Raw genomic sequence first — 18,182 nt, 5'->3', positions numbered from 1 at the left:
TGTTAAAGCCCTGAAATGTTCTGTGCCGCACAGTACACACTGTGTGGTAATGCGACGAAAGTGAAAGAAAGTGTGTCTGAAATGCAACAAAAATGAAAGAAAGTGCATCTCCCCATTAAGAGAGACACTATGCGCATTTAGGCACGAAGCATGGCATCGTAACTTCATTGATTATTCAAATCTCCAGACATGCCTATAATACATTTACCTCTTAGTAGCTTTTGTGTGTGTGTTTTTACATGTATCAGAGAGAGTGCACATCAGAGAGATGGTGCTGCTCTCTGGCGGAAAAATTGCAGACTTGGGCTTGGGCTTAAACAACATGGGCCAGGGTCAGGCTAAAGTTGTTTGCCCTTACAGGGCTCTAGGAAAGTGCCAGCAGAATGGCAGACCGGGGGGATGATTCCCATTTTTAAAAACAGGGACTGGAGTGTGTGCTCCAATAATTGTGACCTTCAGCACACACTGGGGCAGTTTCCAGTCGGGTTGAGAGGTTTCTCGTTAATTTACAGTGTGCTTTTTCCTTATTTATATTTTCTAGTTTTAGGCTATTTATAATAAATAAACAACTACATCAATTGAGACATAAACATAAATGTTGAAATATTTTGACTGCCAGATGTTTTGTTTATTTGATCACAAATACATTAGCAGATGTTCTGACACCATAGCAAGGGCTATAGGACTTCCTGCGCTTTTCAGCACCACGGACAGAGCTATGGCCAAACACCAGTGCAACATACTATAGCAAGATAGAAACTTGTTGCAGTGTGACAAGTGTACAGTATGTACATGTACTGTATGTGTGTGTCTTTGTGCATGTAGACATCTTACCTAGCCGTGGGTCAAACTGTCTCATCTGAACCTCTTCCACATAGTCTGCTGGAAACCAGCCTGTCCTCCCTTTGACCGTGCCTTCCCAGAAACCTCCTTCCCCTATACTCAGCACTGAAAAGAGAGGAGAATAGGGGGGGGGGGGGTTTCGCCGGTTAAATCAGTTAAACATGTCATAAAACAAGCCTAGTTGTCATCGTTGTGAGGTTGTGGAGTCAGTAGAACCTTGGAAAAAAGACAAAAAGGGACAAAGGGCAATATAGCAAAATGAGGTATTTATGTAGGAGAGGGAGGGAGAAGGATTTTTGTTTTACAAAAACACACATAAATCTGATACAAGACAGGAGAAATTGTAATGTAAAAACATTGGTCTGTAACTAATGTACCGCACCAAGGTGATTGGGCAATATCGGCTTATTTCCTTTCATACCAATACATTATTTTTAATTGAAAAATACAGAGAAAGGCCGACTGGGAGATCTAAAAGTAAAAAGGAAAGAGTGGAGGGAAAATACAAAAGGAGATCAAGAAAGAAAAGAGGAAGGAGAGATGCTGAAAGAGAGAAAGAGGGCGGGACAGAGAAAGAGAGAGATTCCTTCTAAGTTCCGCTGTGGTAATTAGAGATGAATGTATAGTTGATATTGATCTACCCTACAGGACTGAGGCCAGCATGCTCATTTCTACAACACTCATCCATTATTCCAGCAAGCTCACACACACACACACACACACACACACACACACACACACACACACACACACACACACACACTCCTCAGAGATCACCAGCTGGAACTGAAGCTTTGCCTGAGCAAGCCCTTCTTCTAAACCGGTTGCTAGGATACGGAAAAATGATGTTGCAGCCAGCAGACAGCCTGCTAAATGATGTTGTCTACTTCCTCCAAACTATATTCTACTCTGGCATGGGGACATGTCACAGTGATGTAACCTGGGGCACTAGGAGAAGCAGCCAACTGGACTTCATCTTCAGTGACATGATAGTAAAAGTTCAAACATCAGCCATTCACAGGATTCCTTGCTGTGTCTTTTAACAAATACATTACTTTCTTGAGGACTTACTGTTGCACTGTGCCCACATCTTACTTCCCTACAATTCAAGTTCATCTACAGCCTGTTCAGAGACACACATGTAGAAACCATAGACAGTAAAAAAATGGACACAGCGATGCCATATACTTCGACGGAGACCAGCGAAGTCACTTTTCCTGCGTACTGCACAGCCTCAAACTGAGCTTGACAACGTAGATGTGACGTGAGCAACCTGTCTGAAAGTTGTAAGTCTTCTGGTAGCTGTGCCAAGAGAAATCTCAATCATTCTCTCTTGCACAGGGACACATTGGTTGATGTATTGCAGTGGGAATCGAACACAGATCTCCCACACCAAAGGCATGTGGTATATCCACTGGGCCATCACCATCATAACATAGGCACAGGCTAATTATTGCTAACTAAAATGCTAGTTAACATTAGTAATTCAACTTAAACAGCTAATGTAAGTCGAAACTGCCTGCGAGCTTCTCCTGACTATACGGTAATTTCTCTACTGTACGACGTAAGTAAAGTTGTGTGGTTATGACACAATCGTTAGCCTATTTTTACAAAAACGTCTGCTACGGAGCCATAACGTGAGATACAAGGTAATGGAGCCTTTTATACATTGTTCTGTTTCTTTAGAAATAAACAATGGACAAATAGTCTTTAAATGCTTCAGAAGTAAAGTTATTTAGCTGTCAAAGTGACGCCAAAATGAATGGGAGTCAATGGAATGCTGACGTAAGGTGATGGCTTGTTAGCCTACAATCTCCCCATATGAGGTACGCTTTCCGGATGCTTGCTTACCCCCTTGGTAGAAACAGGCAAGAGCAGGAGAGTGTGTTTAGAAACATTACTTACAGTATTAATCTGAATGCATGCTTTCTTCAGATTCTTTACAAGTCATTATTCTACACTGCTACTGAAAGAAAACTGATTTACTATCAATGCAAAACAAAATACAAGTTAGCCTATGTACATGCTTATTATTTAAAAAAATCTTGATATGCACTTGTTGACTGGAGATGCACACCCAGCTAAACCCCCCGTACCTCCACTCTGCCAGGCTAAACATATAGAGAAGAAAGAAGCGGTGTGCAAGAGGAGGGAAAGGCTGTTTATCGACTTCCCACTGTAAAAAACATGAAACTCAGCACACAGAGGATACATGGACTGATCCCCCTCTCTGATCTCAGCTTAACACAACTTTACCCTACCTGTCTCCTGAGAGCAGACTTACTCTGTCTCTTTATTTCCATGTTTAAACCCTTTTATCTTTCTCTCCCAATCCTCTCTGCAGTGTTTCTGAATGATTTCTCGGTCATGGTCTCCATCTCCCTCTTTGTCTCTGTCAGTGTGTCCATCTATACTGTAATGGTGTCCCTGCAGTAGACAGGTGCCGGTTGTGCTCTCTGTTCCCCATTGACAGAAATGAAAGAAAAGGTGAGACCTCTGATTGATCTTCTAGGGCGTCCTCGCTCACTTCCCTTACTCCTTTATCCCCCCCCACTATTAATCCATTTCTGGTTCAAGACACCAACACCTGACAATATGGACAGAATCAACCACTGAGTAATGCAACCAAAAGTACCTGTTTTACACATCTAAAAAATCCATGTACACCTTCATACCGTAGGCTGTTATTCCACACATACATAGGTAATATACATACAAATGTCTGCTTCAATTTACTTTAAACACACCCCAGGCACTCTAAATGCAGAAATCAAGCCAATTGTCAGTGAAGTCAAGGAAAGGTCAGTTAAACACACACACACACACACACACACACACACACACACACACACACAAAGGTAAGTATTTTAAGTACATAACATGTTTGACAATCCTCACAGTGCCCTCAGCATTTTATAGCAGACGGTCTCCACAAACACGCAGAGAAAACATAAACACTGTAAACTAAATTTCACTGACCCTCTAACACTCTTAATACGTCCTTAAAGCTGTAATTTAGCTGAAATAATACCTAGCTGTTTTGATTGATACTGTTTATTTACAGTAAATCTGATTCTATAGATACATTTATTTCTTTTATTGTATACAGTATCTGGCACAAACACAACAACCACATGCATGTAAAGTACTGTATATGTCCACACAGCAAAAAAGCATGCATGTACAGTATGTAAACGCCCTTACATGTACCTCTACCTTAAATTGCCACTCTGTTTTGTTGCTTGCCAACACCGTGTTGGCATGGCAACTGTCCTTGTGAATCAGATGTGGGCTCACAGGAGCCAAGTGGCAGGAAGAAACTCAAACAGTGCATCTCTTTGCAGGAGGATTTACAATAAGTGCGCCGCGTTGATGTTTTCGTCCAACCAGACCGCTTTGGGACCACTGCCATGTGAAGACGATTTTGCATTTCTCAAAGTTAAAGGTTTTTAAGATAAACTGATTAAATCCAAAAACAAACATTGCAAAGCAGCCACTAATAAGGCTTGTAGATGTAACTGCATTTGAGAAAGCACAGGCTGTGGTTTCTAATTGGCAGTGGTCTGCAACCACTGGTGACTTCAAAAAAACTATATTCGCTCATCCGCTCTGACGAATGTTATAAGGTCACATTCTGCGATAAAGAATTTCTGGCTCAGTGGTGGAAAAATCACTTTCTAGTTCATTGGACCTTCTCCATGCAGATACATTTGACTATTAGCTCGATCTTCGTTCTGACAAAATAATAGGTAGAATTTTGATGCCGAAGGGCAGGCAAGGCAAAATTGTGGTGCAAGTACCTGATGTTCATACTGAATGGCCATTTGTTTTTAACTTCATTTTAGAGGTTTTGGAAAAGGACATCTCAACAATTTGATACCTGGGTCAAAATGAAGAATGAAATTATTTCTCGACTTCTGGACATATTCTGTAAGAATAATTACATTGAACAAAGGCATGAGTGGCAGCTGACCTTAAGCAGGAAAAGAAATAAACTTTGATACTGTAAGTGGACTCACTTAGCTTCTTTATCCAGATTTTCCACCAGGCACGTCTGTGCCGCGGTTCTGTTCCACCACGCGCCATATTGTGTTTTTCCACCTCCAAGATGAATCTCTTGTTGTTTATGGTGTTGGCTAGGAGACATATACAATATTGGGGGGGGGAGGTGTCTTTTGGTAAATTGACTGGATGCTCTTGCTGTTTTACTTCCTGCCCGGCTGTTCGAATGCCCCGCGACTCGCGTGAAAATAGACCTGGTGCATACCTTTAGCGGAGCAGAGAGCTGCTTCTCGCGCACTTCTGGGACGTGCCGTGATGCGGGTGGTGGAATATCAAGCATTGACTTCAATGGCCGCGATTGCTCGCCCTGGTCGCGGTGCCTCTGGAATGTAGCGCAGATGCGCCAGTTGAAAAATAGGGTTTAGGAAGAGTTGCTTCACTGAAAAACAATGAATGCCATTTGTTCTACTCTCTATGGAGGTCAATTGGGGCTTAATTTAACAACAGTTCAGTACATGAGGCAATCAACACCTCAGCTGGATATCGGACAATAAGAGGTCAGGCCTATCTCAAATGTACCACTAGAAGCAGTGACCTGCTACGCTGAATCATAATCACCTCCACAGGTAAACTAGTGGGTGCAAACACACAGCATATGTTGACATGCAATCATACACACAGTCACACAAGAACACACACCAGTGTACACGTGGTAATACACAGAGTAGCCACTTGATTATGTACACCTATTTACAGTAGTAGCATGTTGTGCTTCCTCTAGAACAGCATACATTTGTCTGGGAATGATTGTGCAAGATGCTGGATGTGTTGAGTAGGAATATTGTGCAAGGTGGAGTTGACTGCGTTGAGCAGTTGCTGCAGTTTCAACAACTGCCCAGTCATGTTGAGAACTAACCTGTTTATACCAAAGATGCTCAGAAGGGTTGAGGTCGGGGCACTGTGCAGGCCACAGAGGCAATAAAAACCGTGGTCAACAAATCATTTGGTGACGTACTGTATGTGCCTTGTGACATGGTGCATCATCATGCTGGTGGTGTGGATAAGCTGTAGCCATGAGGGACTGACATGGTCATCAACAGTGTTAAGATATGCTGTGTTGTTCAGCCATTCTTAAGTCGGTATCAGGAACCCCAACGTGTTAATGCGTACCAAAAGAAAAACTAAAAAAATTCCCCACACCATCACACTGCTACAACCAGCCTGTGATGTTTACACCTAACTGGATGGCTCCATGGATTTATGCTGCTTGTGCCAAAATTCAGATTCTTTAATCAGCACAATGCAAAAGGGGTCTGGATTTTTCTCTCCTCAATGGACCAGTTTTGATGTTCCAGTTCTTTCTTACACATATCACAATTTGAATTACAATGGCTGAATCCAAGCTCAAAGTCCAATCCAGAAGTCCAGAATAGAAGTAAGACTTTGTCTGTAACACTGGCCAACATACTGTATTGTAAAGCCTCATAGAAATCCACACAGTTATCATAGTTTAGTGGCTTAAACATCTCATTGAGCAATAATGGAAAATGCTGGGCTTATATAGAAATAACATACGAAGCATCAAATGTGACCAGAAAAGAGAGTAGCATAATAGAGAGCCCCAGAGAATGAAACAAAGGGAAAAATTTGACAGAACAAGGCTGCATTCAGCAATGACAAAGAGAGATGAGAGCCAGCTAAAGACAGACACAAGCTGACACAGGGAAAGAGCTATGTTTCAACAGTTATTCATGAGTGTCCAAGAAGTCTGCTGTCATCATGAAAATGGAAAATGGTGAAAGGTCTGGTACCATATTGCTCTGTGTGTGTGTGTGTGTGTGTGTGTGTGTGTGTGTGTGTGTGTGTGTGCATGTTACTTCTGAGTTTTGCCTTGTTGGTTAAGTCAGTCATGGCTCCCGGTTTAAAAATAGCATTAGTGAGGATGCAGAGCTATTTATACTCTTCACACACCCTGCCTGCAAGCTTCAATGCATCCCTGCTCAAATGTGTGTGTTTGTGTGTGTGTGTGTGTGTGTGTGTGTGTGTGTGTGTCTGCCTGTGTGTGACAACCGATTGAGCTCATTTTAATTCTTGCTTTGCTTCGCTCTATTGCTTGAGCTGAGTCATTCATTTTCTTTCTCCTTCTCACATCATTTGTTTCTCTGTACACCAAGCAACCAACACACAGACACAGACACACACACACACACACACACAGAGTGAGGACAACTGTATGAATGAATTAATGAAGGAATAAATGACAGCTGGTGAGGAAAGGACTAGACTTTTTAAAACACATACACAAACATATTTTTCACAGGTAACAGCAGTGGGTGCGTCAAACTACTATATTTGCCTGCAAAAACATAAAGGATGCAGCTGTACTGAGAAAGGCTGATGGCTTACTGCCACTGATGCACTCACACTGATTCAGACAGGGATGCCATGGATGACTTTCCAAAGCCAAAACACAGCTTGATTTCCATAAAATTCCAAGGTAGGCTTTCTGCACATTGGATTTGCCATCAGAAACACATGGAAACTGTGCATCTTTGATATTATTATTCACATACCAAATTGAAATATTGCGATGTAGCAATATTAAAGAAAGAAAATATAATATTGGGGTGATAACTGACCTATTTTTGCAACTATTTAACTCCTACCTGCTGAATGAAAATGTAGATGTGCTGCTTCGTGGTACTATTGTGGAGTGCTTAGAAAACCTGCCTCTTAAATTTGTCTCTCTAGCTGCTGCATACTATTCTTAATGCTTTCCAGTGAATTGCTCTACAAAAACAATCTGTCACATTTCATTTATACAGCATTCACTGTTTAACTGTGGTCTTCAGGCAGACAGATGTATATATGTATCCAAAATAATCACATTCAAAGTGATGGACTGTACATTTTCTGCATCCATATTCCACAGTTGCATAATGTAGACATAACAAAAAAGGGAAACAGTGAGAAAGAGTGAGAAGATCAGCAATTAGTAAGCTACCTGGTAGCTTGTTCTACTGGTGGTAGCATCTGCTTACACACACATTTAAATAGCTGTAAGCAGGAGCTTTGTGACGAAACACAGGCTATTGTAATTTTTTCACCATTCTGTTGCTGCTCCCTGCTGTTCACTTCGTGCCCACTGCTTTGCTTCTTAGTTTCCTCTGTGTCTCTTTAGCATAATGAGTAACAAACACTAACAGCATTGTGACCACTAGTGTTAAGAGGTGTTAGCATGCGAGACTCACACAGACAAAAACCTTTAACCCGAAGTGGAACATACCAAAAGTTTCAAGTTTAAATTTCAGAAGATAAGGACGTCTTATGAATGTTTAGATTATTTTTAAATGAAATGAAATATGAATACATTGGGGACCCCACCTGTGGTCCTGACCTCTGGGTTAGCTCCCACTACTTCATGTGGGAATCGTACTATTCTCTATTAAAAAACCTAGTAATAATGTGTTACTGAAAACACTCCACAGCACTATTCCGTGTTTGCATGTGAGATACAGTAAGTGTAATGTAATGTGAAAGACGGACTTGCTGAATAAGTAAATATCTCAGCCTACATAGCTGTGTGTGTGTGTGCACTTGACATAAAGTGTGTGAAGGTGAGAGTGGAGAGCATTCCAATAACCAGAGTGGAGCTGTTATTAGATTTGGATCCCTGCACTCGTTATTAAACCTCAGTTCAATTCAGTGTAATAGAGAGAGAGAGCATAGTTGCATCTTTATGAAACAAGGGGGACACAAATGGAGAAACGCTAACACACGCCAACACACACTCAACAAGAAAGAGAAAGGGGGATGACTATGTAGTTTGTGCAACAGGTACGGTCTTCATTACTTGTAATATATGTGGAGGAGAAAACATGCTAATGCTCTGGAGGGAGAACAGAGGACACATGGAACCTTATCGATTAAGTATTATATAGCAAAACCAGTTATAATAACAGAAACAGAGAAGATGAATAGGTAAGGAAATGACGTTTAATGACAAGAATGGAGGTGGACATGGAATAGGAGAAGTAGAGGTTGCTGGCAATTAAGAAGGTGATGTGGGACAGCGTGGGTGGACCCTAGAGTAGATACAAGACTAAATGAAGTAGAGAGACAATAAATAAGCAGGGAGAGCGATAGTCACACTGCTCTGAGTCAAATGTGTGCTGTGTTTGCTGCATGTTCCTTCTCACAGGACTTATTTTGCTTAGAAGAGGGCGAGGGAGTGGTGCAGTCTCAGGCTCATCAGTATTCAACTGAGAGAGAGCCTGAAAGAAATAAAGACTTGAAAAGTTAAAGAAAAAAATATTGAAAATATAGAAGAATATGGAAACAATAAGAAATGGCTTTTGTTGTGAATGACAGCAGAGTCAGGAGAAGGAGTGGAGCAAAGGAAGGAAAAAAAAGAAAGAACGAAGAGGGCTGGAGTGTTGTAAATTATAGTGGGAGGAAGCAGAGGATGAAAAGAGGGAGGAAAACTCCAAGGCTGACTCAGAGGGATCCCTCTTCTCTTTTCTTCTCATGTCGTTCGTCCCTCCCTCCTTCCCTCCCTCCCAGGCTTGAGTGGTGCTACATGGCATTTCTCTTCTTTCATTCTCACTTGCTTTTTATTCCATTTCTCATTCGTTCTGTCCTTCTGTGTCAACCCTCAGGTGGAGACAAAAATAGAACAGGCTACCTAATAGTCACCCTCTGTCTTTGCTTCTTCTTTTTTTCTTACTCCAGATCTATATCACTCACAGACCTGGCTCTGATGGCACAGAAATAGGAACAAACAAATTCAATGGTGAATTATCATAGGGGTGACCCCAAATAGTCGAATATTCGATGCTTCGATTGAAGGAGCATGATTTGACTGCCAATCTCACAGTCGAATCTTTGCAGAGGTGTTATGAAATGAGAATCATGCCATTTTGGCTATATGGCGGTGCTCAATGTCGGATTTTACATATAACTACCTGTTTTCTCCCAATAAGTTAATATACAGCATATTATTATATAAATATCAACATATAATGCTGTAAATCAAAATGTGCAAAGAAAGAAGCTTTTAATAAATCTTTTTAAAGTGCGTGAGTAAATCAACAAAGCTCCATGACAGATTTAAGTTTCACGTTCCATGATCCGTGACCGATGGAGAAGCATCTTGGCGGCAGGGATTTAAACCTTTAACTGAAAATGTCTGGGAAAAAAAAAATGTAAAGTGTGGGTACACTTTGAAATACTAAAATATGTTACAAAGTAAGGCATGATCTGTCCGCCCCAATTATCACCAAATCCTGCACACCAGACCAGCAAGCCGCGGCGATATATACAACGAGGCAACGTTTGCTTTTGTGGCAAAAAAAAAAAAAATTCTGACAAAAGGATTGTAAAAGAAGCATAGAGTGTGCGCTGCAGGACAGCAACTTTTGCTCTATGCGCGCCGCTTCTCGTCACCGGGAGCGCGTGCTCGCGTGTAACTCAAGCAGTCTGCAGCTGGCACGCGCTCCTGGTACACACTCTATGCTTCTTTTACAATCCTTTTGTCAGAATTTTGCCAGACCACTTACAATTAATCTTCTACACCCCTGCAACACTTATACAATAGTCTCGCTTTGCAAGACCTTCCTCCACAAAGCTGCGGAGGGTCTGGCTAGTCCACACAGCATTCTAGGATGGTAGATTATTGGCATTTCATTAAACCAATCACAATCGTATTGGGAGGTGCTAAACGCCGGATGGAGCCACAGTGCCGCTGCAAAATAGCCTCGGAAAGGAACTTGTTTTGGTGGAACGTGTACGTTCAAAGGTTTTAGTCGTGCAACAGAACACTCAGATTCGACAGACAAACAAGCTGTCTGGATTTACCCTGCAAGATCTGAGGAGCAGTTAACCATAGTCCTCATAAATCCACCAGAGTTCAAAATTACAACACAAAGAAAGCGGAAGGTAACGGATATCCGGCCGAAAAGAGCGACATCCCGCCGGCACCGGAGCAATCCCGGAAGTGGAACGTCGTGGATATAGACTACTTATACAATAAGAAGCTACTCTTTTTATGTCTGTGTCCTAATCAGTTGCATGTTTTCATACAAAAGGAACTTTACACACAGCGTTATCACAGCTGAGGCAAGACTTGACCAATCAGATTTGACTATGTAAATTCTTAGTCGGGGACACCCCTAAATTATCATTAATATGTACGCATGAGCATACGCAAAAAAATCTCCATCAAAACATGGACACACACTGATATGACAAAATCATATCCAGATGTTTTCACCTGGTACACCAACCAGCAAGGAACAGAAAATAGAATGGAGTTCTCCATCAGAGTATGCCAGTGATTGATTAGCTGTAGACCAACCATTGATTGTCTGTTGATTGTTAATAGATCAGTGATAGATTGTTTGTTGTTGAGTCGTTAGTCACACACCTAATCGTTTGATTGACGAGTCAGGGTGACACATAAATGATGGTGTTTATGCCGTGATAAATGAACATGCTGTAATGAGCTGAGCAGCGCCCATGCTCCAGCCTCCGCTCGATATTATTACATGACAAAAATTTTGACTGAAATTGCATGTGGATGCATGTGAGAGTTAGGTTGGCGAGTGGTCATGGGGCTGAATTAAAGGACATTAATAACAAGGATAATCTCGAAGGAAACTGTGTTTGATCTGTGCTTGTTTGATTGTTTTTTTTTCTGGGAGATTCTGCGTTTATTTGGAGGGGTGGTGGTGACGCAGTGGATATAACACAAGCCTTTGGTGTGGGAAACCCGGGTTCAATTCCCACTGCAATACATCAACCAATGTGTCTCTGAGCAAGACACGTAACCCCTAGTTGCTCCAGAGGCGTATATAGCAGACATATATGCATATAGACATATATTTGCTAGACATATATAGCAATTGTAAGTCGCTTTGGATAAAAGTGTCAGCTAAATGACATGTAATGTAATGTAATGGAGGGAGAGCTCAACAATAAGAGGTCAAAACACAAGGTTTTTCAGAAAAAGCTACTCTACCTGACATTACCGGGTAAGGACATGACCTTTACACACGCATTTTTACACCCACGATGGCAGAGTAGGTTGTCACTGTGCAGGACAAATATGCCTGTTGTTAACAACCATCTGGAGTCACTCAGTTCAGCGCTGCTCTCAGCTTGCCCAACTCAAACAGTGCGCATCACATTGTACATGATAAAGTGATTGTAAATTAAAAGCATATAACTGTTTTGTTGAATATGTAGTTGTGTCAGTCAATGGCTCCTGTTTATGCAGCAGTTTTCCTGTTCATGTTTATTCATGTACTGATTAACTAATTCATGTATGTTAGGCAAGCATGGGTTTTAATTTCAATGAGAGGGTAAGTGTGGGATGATCCCGCGAGCTAGCGTGCAACGTATTGGCATGTCTGGACAACAAAAAGATAAGGAGGATGAGAGTGTAACAGGAGGACAGGTGGTGTGTTCAGCAGGGAGCAGGTAGGTGCGTAGGCGGGACTTTGCACCCCACTGCCATTCTGATTGGATAACTGAAGGTCAACGTCCTTGCCTTGGGCATGTCCAGTATCAATAACGCACTCACGCACGCACGCACGCGCACACACACACACACACACACACACACACACACACACACACACACACACACACAGCTTTGAACATTATTAATGGCCAACGAGTGAAATCTGTTAATAAACTGACTCGCCTCAGGTCCATACTGTGATAATAATAATTTCTCCTGGGGAACATGGTATACACGCTCTAAACCCTCATTGCCAACACACTCTTTCCTCCAATGCCCCAATGCAGACTGCACTATGCTATTACATCTTTGTGGGCTCTCAGGGTTTCCTCGTGAGGGGTTGGTGAGGGGCATGTTTAAAATGTGCTTTTTAGGAATGATACATTTCTATTCACCTATCTTGTAGCCACACTTTTCACATCTATGGATCATACCTAAGAAGAGCGAAACATTTGCCTTAAGCGGTGTAGCTAGCAGGTAGTAAGCATGTGTAATGAGTAATAAGGTGAGGATGCCTTTGGGAAACAGCCTACAAATGTAAAATTGTGTGCAAAAGGGGTGCTATTACTGTTTTAGCCTTAAGACATGTTCAGCAGGGTTCTCTTTAGACACATGCATCACAATCACCACAAACAATTGGTAGCTACGTCTCTAAATGCTGTCATAATCTACAGTAACTTTAAATGCATTCAACACTGTTGAGCTCAAAGTTTATATAGTTGTGTTAATGAAGTGCAAGTAAATGAGTGGAAGGCACACATTGCAGAATGTTTACCCCACAATAAATGATCAAAAACACTAAACCCGTATAAGCAGTGTATATCTGATCCAAAAAAAAAAAACAATGTGTCTGTGCATGCATTTGCGAATAGGTACAAGATAGAAAGAGAAAGACAGACAGAACAAGGGCAGAGAAAGACAGAGAGGCATTTCTCCCATATGTGCTTCGGATATTTGGACAGCTGGTTGCTGAATACTTGAAGGATGCTGTTTATCTAACTTGTGGGAGGCAATTACCTACACTGTGCTGCTCAAAGACAAACACACACAGAGGCAGACATTCACTTACAAATCTACACACGTGCACGCACACTTCATGATGCAAGCAACAATGGAGAAATGCTCATACTTGCACAAACACAGAAATACCCACACGCGCGTATGGTGCACTTCATGCAACTAGCAGACAGAGAGGAAGTCTAATTAATTCAACTCAATTCAACCTATTTTCTAAGTAGCAGATAAAAAGATAAAATGGAGGAATATGTCTAAAAAAAATATGCAGGTAAAAGAATATTGTTTCTTAGAACCAAATGGAATTTTTGAAAGACATAATTTGATCATTTTCATTTCTGTCTTAAATTACATGTCATCGCTGTTCAAGCCTCTACTGGGCCTTAGAGAAGCAAGAAATCTAGACTTTCATATTCTCAAGCAAACTAGACAAATCCACCTCCAAATTAACAACAAGAGTTGTTAAACATCGAAATTGATGATGATACTTGATGATACCAACAGATCCATTTGAAAGTAATACATGGACTACATTCAGGGGCGGACTGGGACAAAAATTCAGCCCTGGCACTGTAGCCACACCAGCCCACATCACCACGCCCATGCAGCCATGGACACGTGCATTCACTAATTACATGTGTGTACAGATGGTGAAATAATATAGGCAGTACCTTATGTAACAGATTTTACAGTTAATGTAAGTAACTGGCAAACAATGCTTACTACTTTTTAAAGAGCACACGTTTATAACAAATGTACACATACTGCCTGTTTATGCCGTTTGTATGCTGTTACTGTCATTCTCTACAGTATCTTGTTCTTTGTTGTCACTGTCTGTTCGATTGTCCGTGTTTCTCTCTGTTGACACTGTACATATTGTCTGTCTGGTTCTCCATCTTTTCATCTGTTTTAACTCTTTAATTCTGCAATTTAAATATGTTTTTATGGCTGAGATTATACGTCAGGGTTTTTCCTCAAAGTTTTGAGGGTAAAAGACTTCAATTCCTGCATTCTGATACATTTTTAGGCACCAGCTAGCTTAGCTGTTTTTTTCATCAGACCAACTAGATCTCTGAGTCTGAGCCGAGAGGCAAATACTTTTTTTTACTGTTCTTCCTTGGTTAGTGGGCAGTGCACGAAGCAAGCGCATACATGCTGACGATTGGCTGAGGATGAGTAAAATGGCATTGTAAGCCAATCAGAGGTAGAGTTGGGCGGGTGTTTGAAAGCACGCATAGTCGGACACACAACGAACAACACAAGCGAGTCAGTCAACGAGAGAGACAGGTATGGCGTTATGAAATCAAGGAGAGGGTTAATTTTTCCTGCTACAGATTTTCCACCGTGGTCAGAAAGAACAGGGGAGACACTTTGTTTCTCTCACTATGACTCTTTGCACTACAAAGAGTGTATATATTTGTTATTTATTTTTGGTATAGTGCTTAACAAGCATAATTTAATTTTGCCCAGTTGTGGCCTGTTGAGGTGTTGTGTTATTTGTATCGATCCACTATATAAACATAATATCTACATACATGGCATTTGATTGGAGGTTAGTCTCACTTTGTCCCACAGCAACATTAAAGTACTTTAGATTTGTGTACATTGTTTCTGTTAATAATGTATTGCATTAAGTGTCCATTTCATTATAATCAGATTTATCATAAATAATTGAACATGCACATGTATTTTAAGTTCCATTAAAGAGGGGTGGAGGTGGGGTCACGTCATTTAAAAATGCACTTGAAAGTAATGCAATAGTTACTTTCTGAAGTAACTAGTTACTTTCATAATTTGTAACTGAATAACTTAGTTACTTTTTGGAAGAAGTAACTAGTAACTGTAACTAATTACTTTTTAAAAGTAACTTGCCCAACACTCGCTGTATGTGACAAAACATGTTGTAGCCTAAAAAAACGAGTGACATCACTTAGAGCACCTTTAACCTACATAGTGTAAAACTAAACACTACGTGAATGGGGCACAGCAGAAAGACGGAGCAGAACGACGCTGCTTGTTCAGGGTTTTCATGTGTACTCCTATAGGCCTACACTTCGCATCAGGCGTTAAAACCAACTGTACCAAAACACCGAATTAGAACTATTTAACGCGACAACGAGACGTTTTTAACCGGTAATGAAACTGTCTCAATTTAATACTGATGCCGTCAGACGGCCGCGCGGACAGACAGCAGTCAGAGCTCCGACGAAGCTCTGCGCCCATCAGCAGCGGCTTCTCGCTGTGCAGCCGGTCCCCCAGAGCAGCATGATCACCGGGAGGGTCCGGTAAAGCCTGAACCCTGCAAACAGAGATCACGTTTGAAGGTGATGTGCTTGATTTTGACTGAACCTCCCAATTTGAGTAACCTCTGGATGGTTCGGCCGGCCCATCGCGGGACCAGGCCGGCCATTGCCGACTGGCCAAATGCTTAATATTTATTATTATTATTATAACCATAGTGAAATCGTGCAAGCGATAAAAAACAGTCCTGTTGGCCTGTAAAGACAATTTATTTGTATATTAAAAAAAAAAAAAATCTGACCAGCCCACATTTAAAAAAAATGTTCCGGCCCCTCTGGCATTTGCCAGAATTGCCAGATGGCCAATCCGCCCCTGACTACGTTACACTAAGGGTAAATTGCACAGAATTTGTCATGATCTCTCGCCTTTATGCAATAGTAAGTAAAGTTTATTTATATAGCACCTTTCACAGATAAAAATCGCAAAGTGCTTCACAATAAAATGTAATACAATATGACAAATTAAAATACAACATTTAAAACCATAAAAACCCTCTACTGAATAAAAGCCTGCTTGAATAGCAGAGTCTTCAATTGCTTTTTAAAAGATTTGACAGGGAGGCAAGTCATTCCACAGCCTAGGAGCTACTGCTTGGAATGATCGATTCCCTCTAGTTTTAAACTGAGTGCGGGGAACCACTAATAGCCTCTGACCTAATCACCTCAGACTACAGGGGAGTATGAAGCTGTATCAAGTCACAGATGTAGGGAGGAACTTGACCGTGCAGGTTGCTGAGGGTACTCTTGCCCACCATTTCTGGACGTGTCCAAAACTCCATACTTTTTGGTCTCTCCTATTCCAATGGTATTCAACTGTTTTTAAATGTAATTTAACCCATGACCGTGAAACTGCTTTACTTAGCAGTCCCTCCAGGATTTCGTGGCTTTCTTTTTAGATTGATCCGGCCCAAAATGCCTGATTTTGCGGGAGCTTTTGTAAAAAATTGTGGTAAAAGTTGCGATGTCTTTTGTATGTTTGTTGCAATTAAGTTGCGGGAGACAGGGAAAGTTGCAAAAAAAGTTGCGATTTTTTTTGTATAGTTCTTTAAAAATAAAAAGGAAACTTGTTTCGGGGAGAATAAAACTACTCTGGGCTGAGTTTTCCTAGTAACCTTACCAAAAAGACTCAGGATGCTGCAAATGTTGGTATAATATGAAAATGGCTGGTGGATTTAAGACAAAAAATAATAATTTATTGAATTAATCAAATATGAACATATCTGTCAGTGGCTTGTTGATCTTTACATTGTTAATTTCCTAACCTGGCCTGGGACACACATTCGGTTTGATAAACTACTTATTGGACTTTAACTTATCATTGCACTTACAATAACGAGCGTAGCTGTCCTCAATTTAGGTCATCCTGTACGTCTCACCTCCGGTTTTTCCTGCATCCACCGTGTGTGTTTGTGTGTGTGTGCGTCAGTAGCGGGGGGAACTGTATGAGCAACAGCCCGCCCCCGCCCGCTGCAGACAGGCGACAGGATTGAAACAGCAGCCGCTGACTTTAGAGTGAAAAAACGTTACAGCGTACATTGATGTTAAAATCTATACAGTTTGGCAGGACGGTCTGAAATGTTTTGCACAGTCTTTCGCTGTACGTTTTGTCTTGTTTTCATATTGGAAACAAGCTCTCTCTCACTCCTGCTTGGTCAGTGGCACTCAGACGTAAAGTCTGGCACGTGGAAACTCCGGTTATTGGTCAAATTTGCGGAAAAGTTGCGGTGATTGGTCAAAATTGCGAGTCGCACCAAAGTCACAGCCATTGGTTGAATTTGCGTGAATTGCCGTGATTGCGACATCGCAAAATCCTGGAAGGACTAACTTAGGTACTCCACAACCGTTAGAAAACTTAGACCACAGTGCCTGCACAGCCTTAAGCGTGATATATGCTTTTGCGTTAAATCCACGCCGTAGGAGAGGGTTAACTTTTCCTGCTACAGATTTCCCACCGTGGCCAGAAAGCACAGGGGAGACACTTTGCTCCGGCACTCGCTCCGAAGTTAATCACGTCACTCTCTCACTCGCTCTACAACACATTCCCCACAAACACATGCCGGCCCTGCTATTAGATCGATGCACACAACAACACAAGTATAAACTTCAGGCCACATACGTAGGCTACAGCAAAAGCTCTGCGTACAGCCTCTGCAGAACCATAAATCACGCCTTAGTGTACAGCATGATATTTGCCAAGAGATGCATTTTGAAACTATGGAAATCTGATTCAGCCCCCCAAATTCGGGACCTAGTTAAGGGAGTTGATGGGCATTTTGCATGTTAAAGACTGATATATGAACTGTCTGGCAATCCTTCAGAATTTGGTAACCCCAGTGTTACAGCACATCAAAGAAGTCTCTCTTCTTTATATGAAGCACCTTACTGTTACTATCAATGTATATGTGTGTGTGTGTGTGTGTGTGTGTGTGTGTGTGTGTATATGCATGTATTTTATTTGTATGCCTTGTTTTAATATGTATGCAAAACCACCATGAATAAAA

General features: G+C 41.4%; 1 protein-coding gene across 1 annotated transcript in view; it reads right to left on the bottom strand.

Annotated features, from left to right (window-relative positions):
* Nucleotides 1-18,182, bottom strand: part of shank3a (SH3 and multiple ankyrin repeat domains 3a) — a 159,150-nt gene that overhangs the window by 38,457 nt on the left and 102,511 nt on the right. The window contains exon 13 of the mRNA XM_078256048.1: nt 835-948. Within this exon, the coding sequence (XP_078112174.1) occupies nt 835-948 (114 nt within the window). The remainder of the gene's footprint in view (nt 1-834; nt 949-18,182) is intronic.

Source organism: Sander vitreus, chromosome 8 (genome assembly GCF_031162955.1).
Source record: "Sander vitreus isolate 19-12246 chromosome 8, sanVit1, whole genome shotgun sequence".
In the NCBI taxonomy this organism is placed as follows: domain Eukaryota; kingdom Metazoa; phylum Chordata; class Actinopteri; order Perciformes; family Percidae; genus Sander; species Sander vitreus.
Note: the sequence above shows the minus strand (reverse complement) of the source record. Positions and strands in the feature narration are given on the sequence as shown.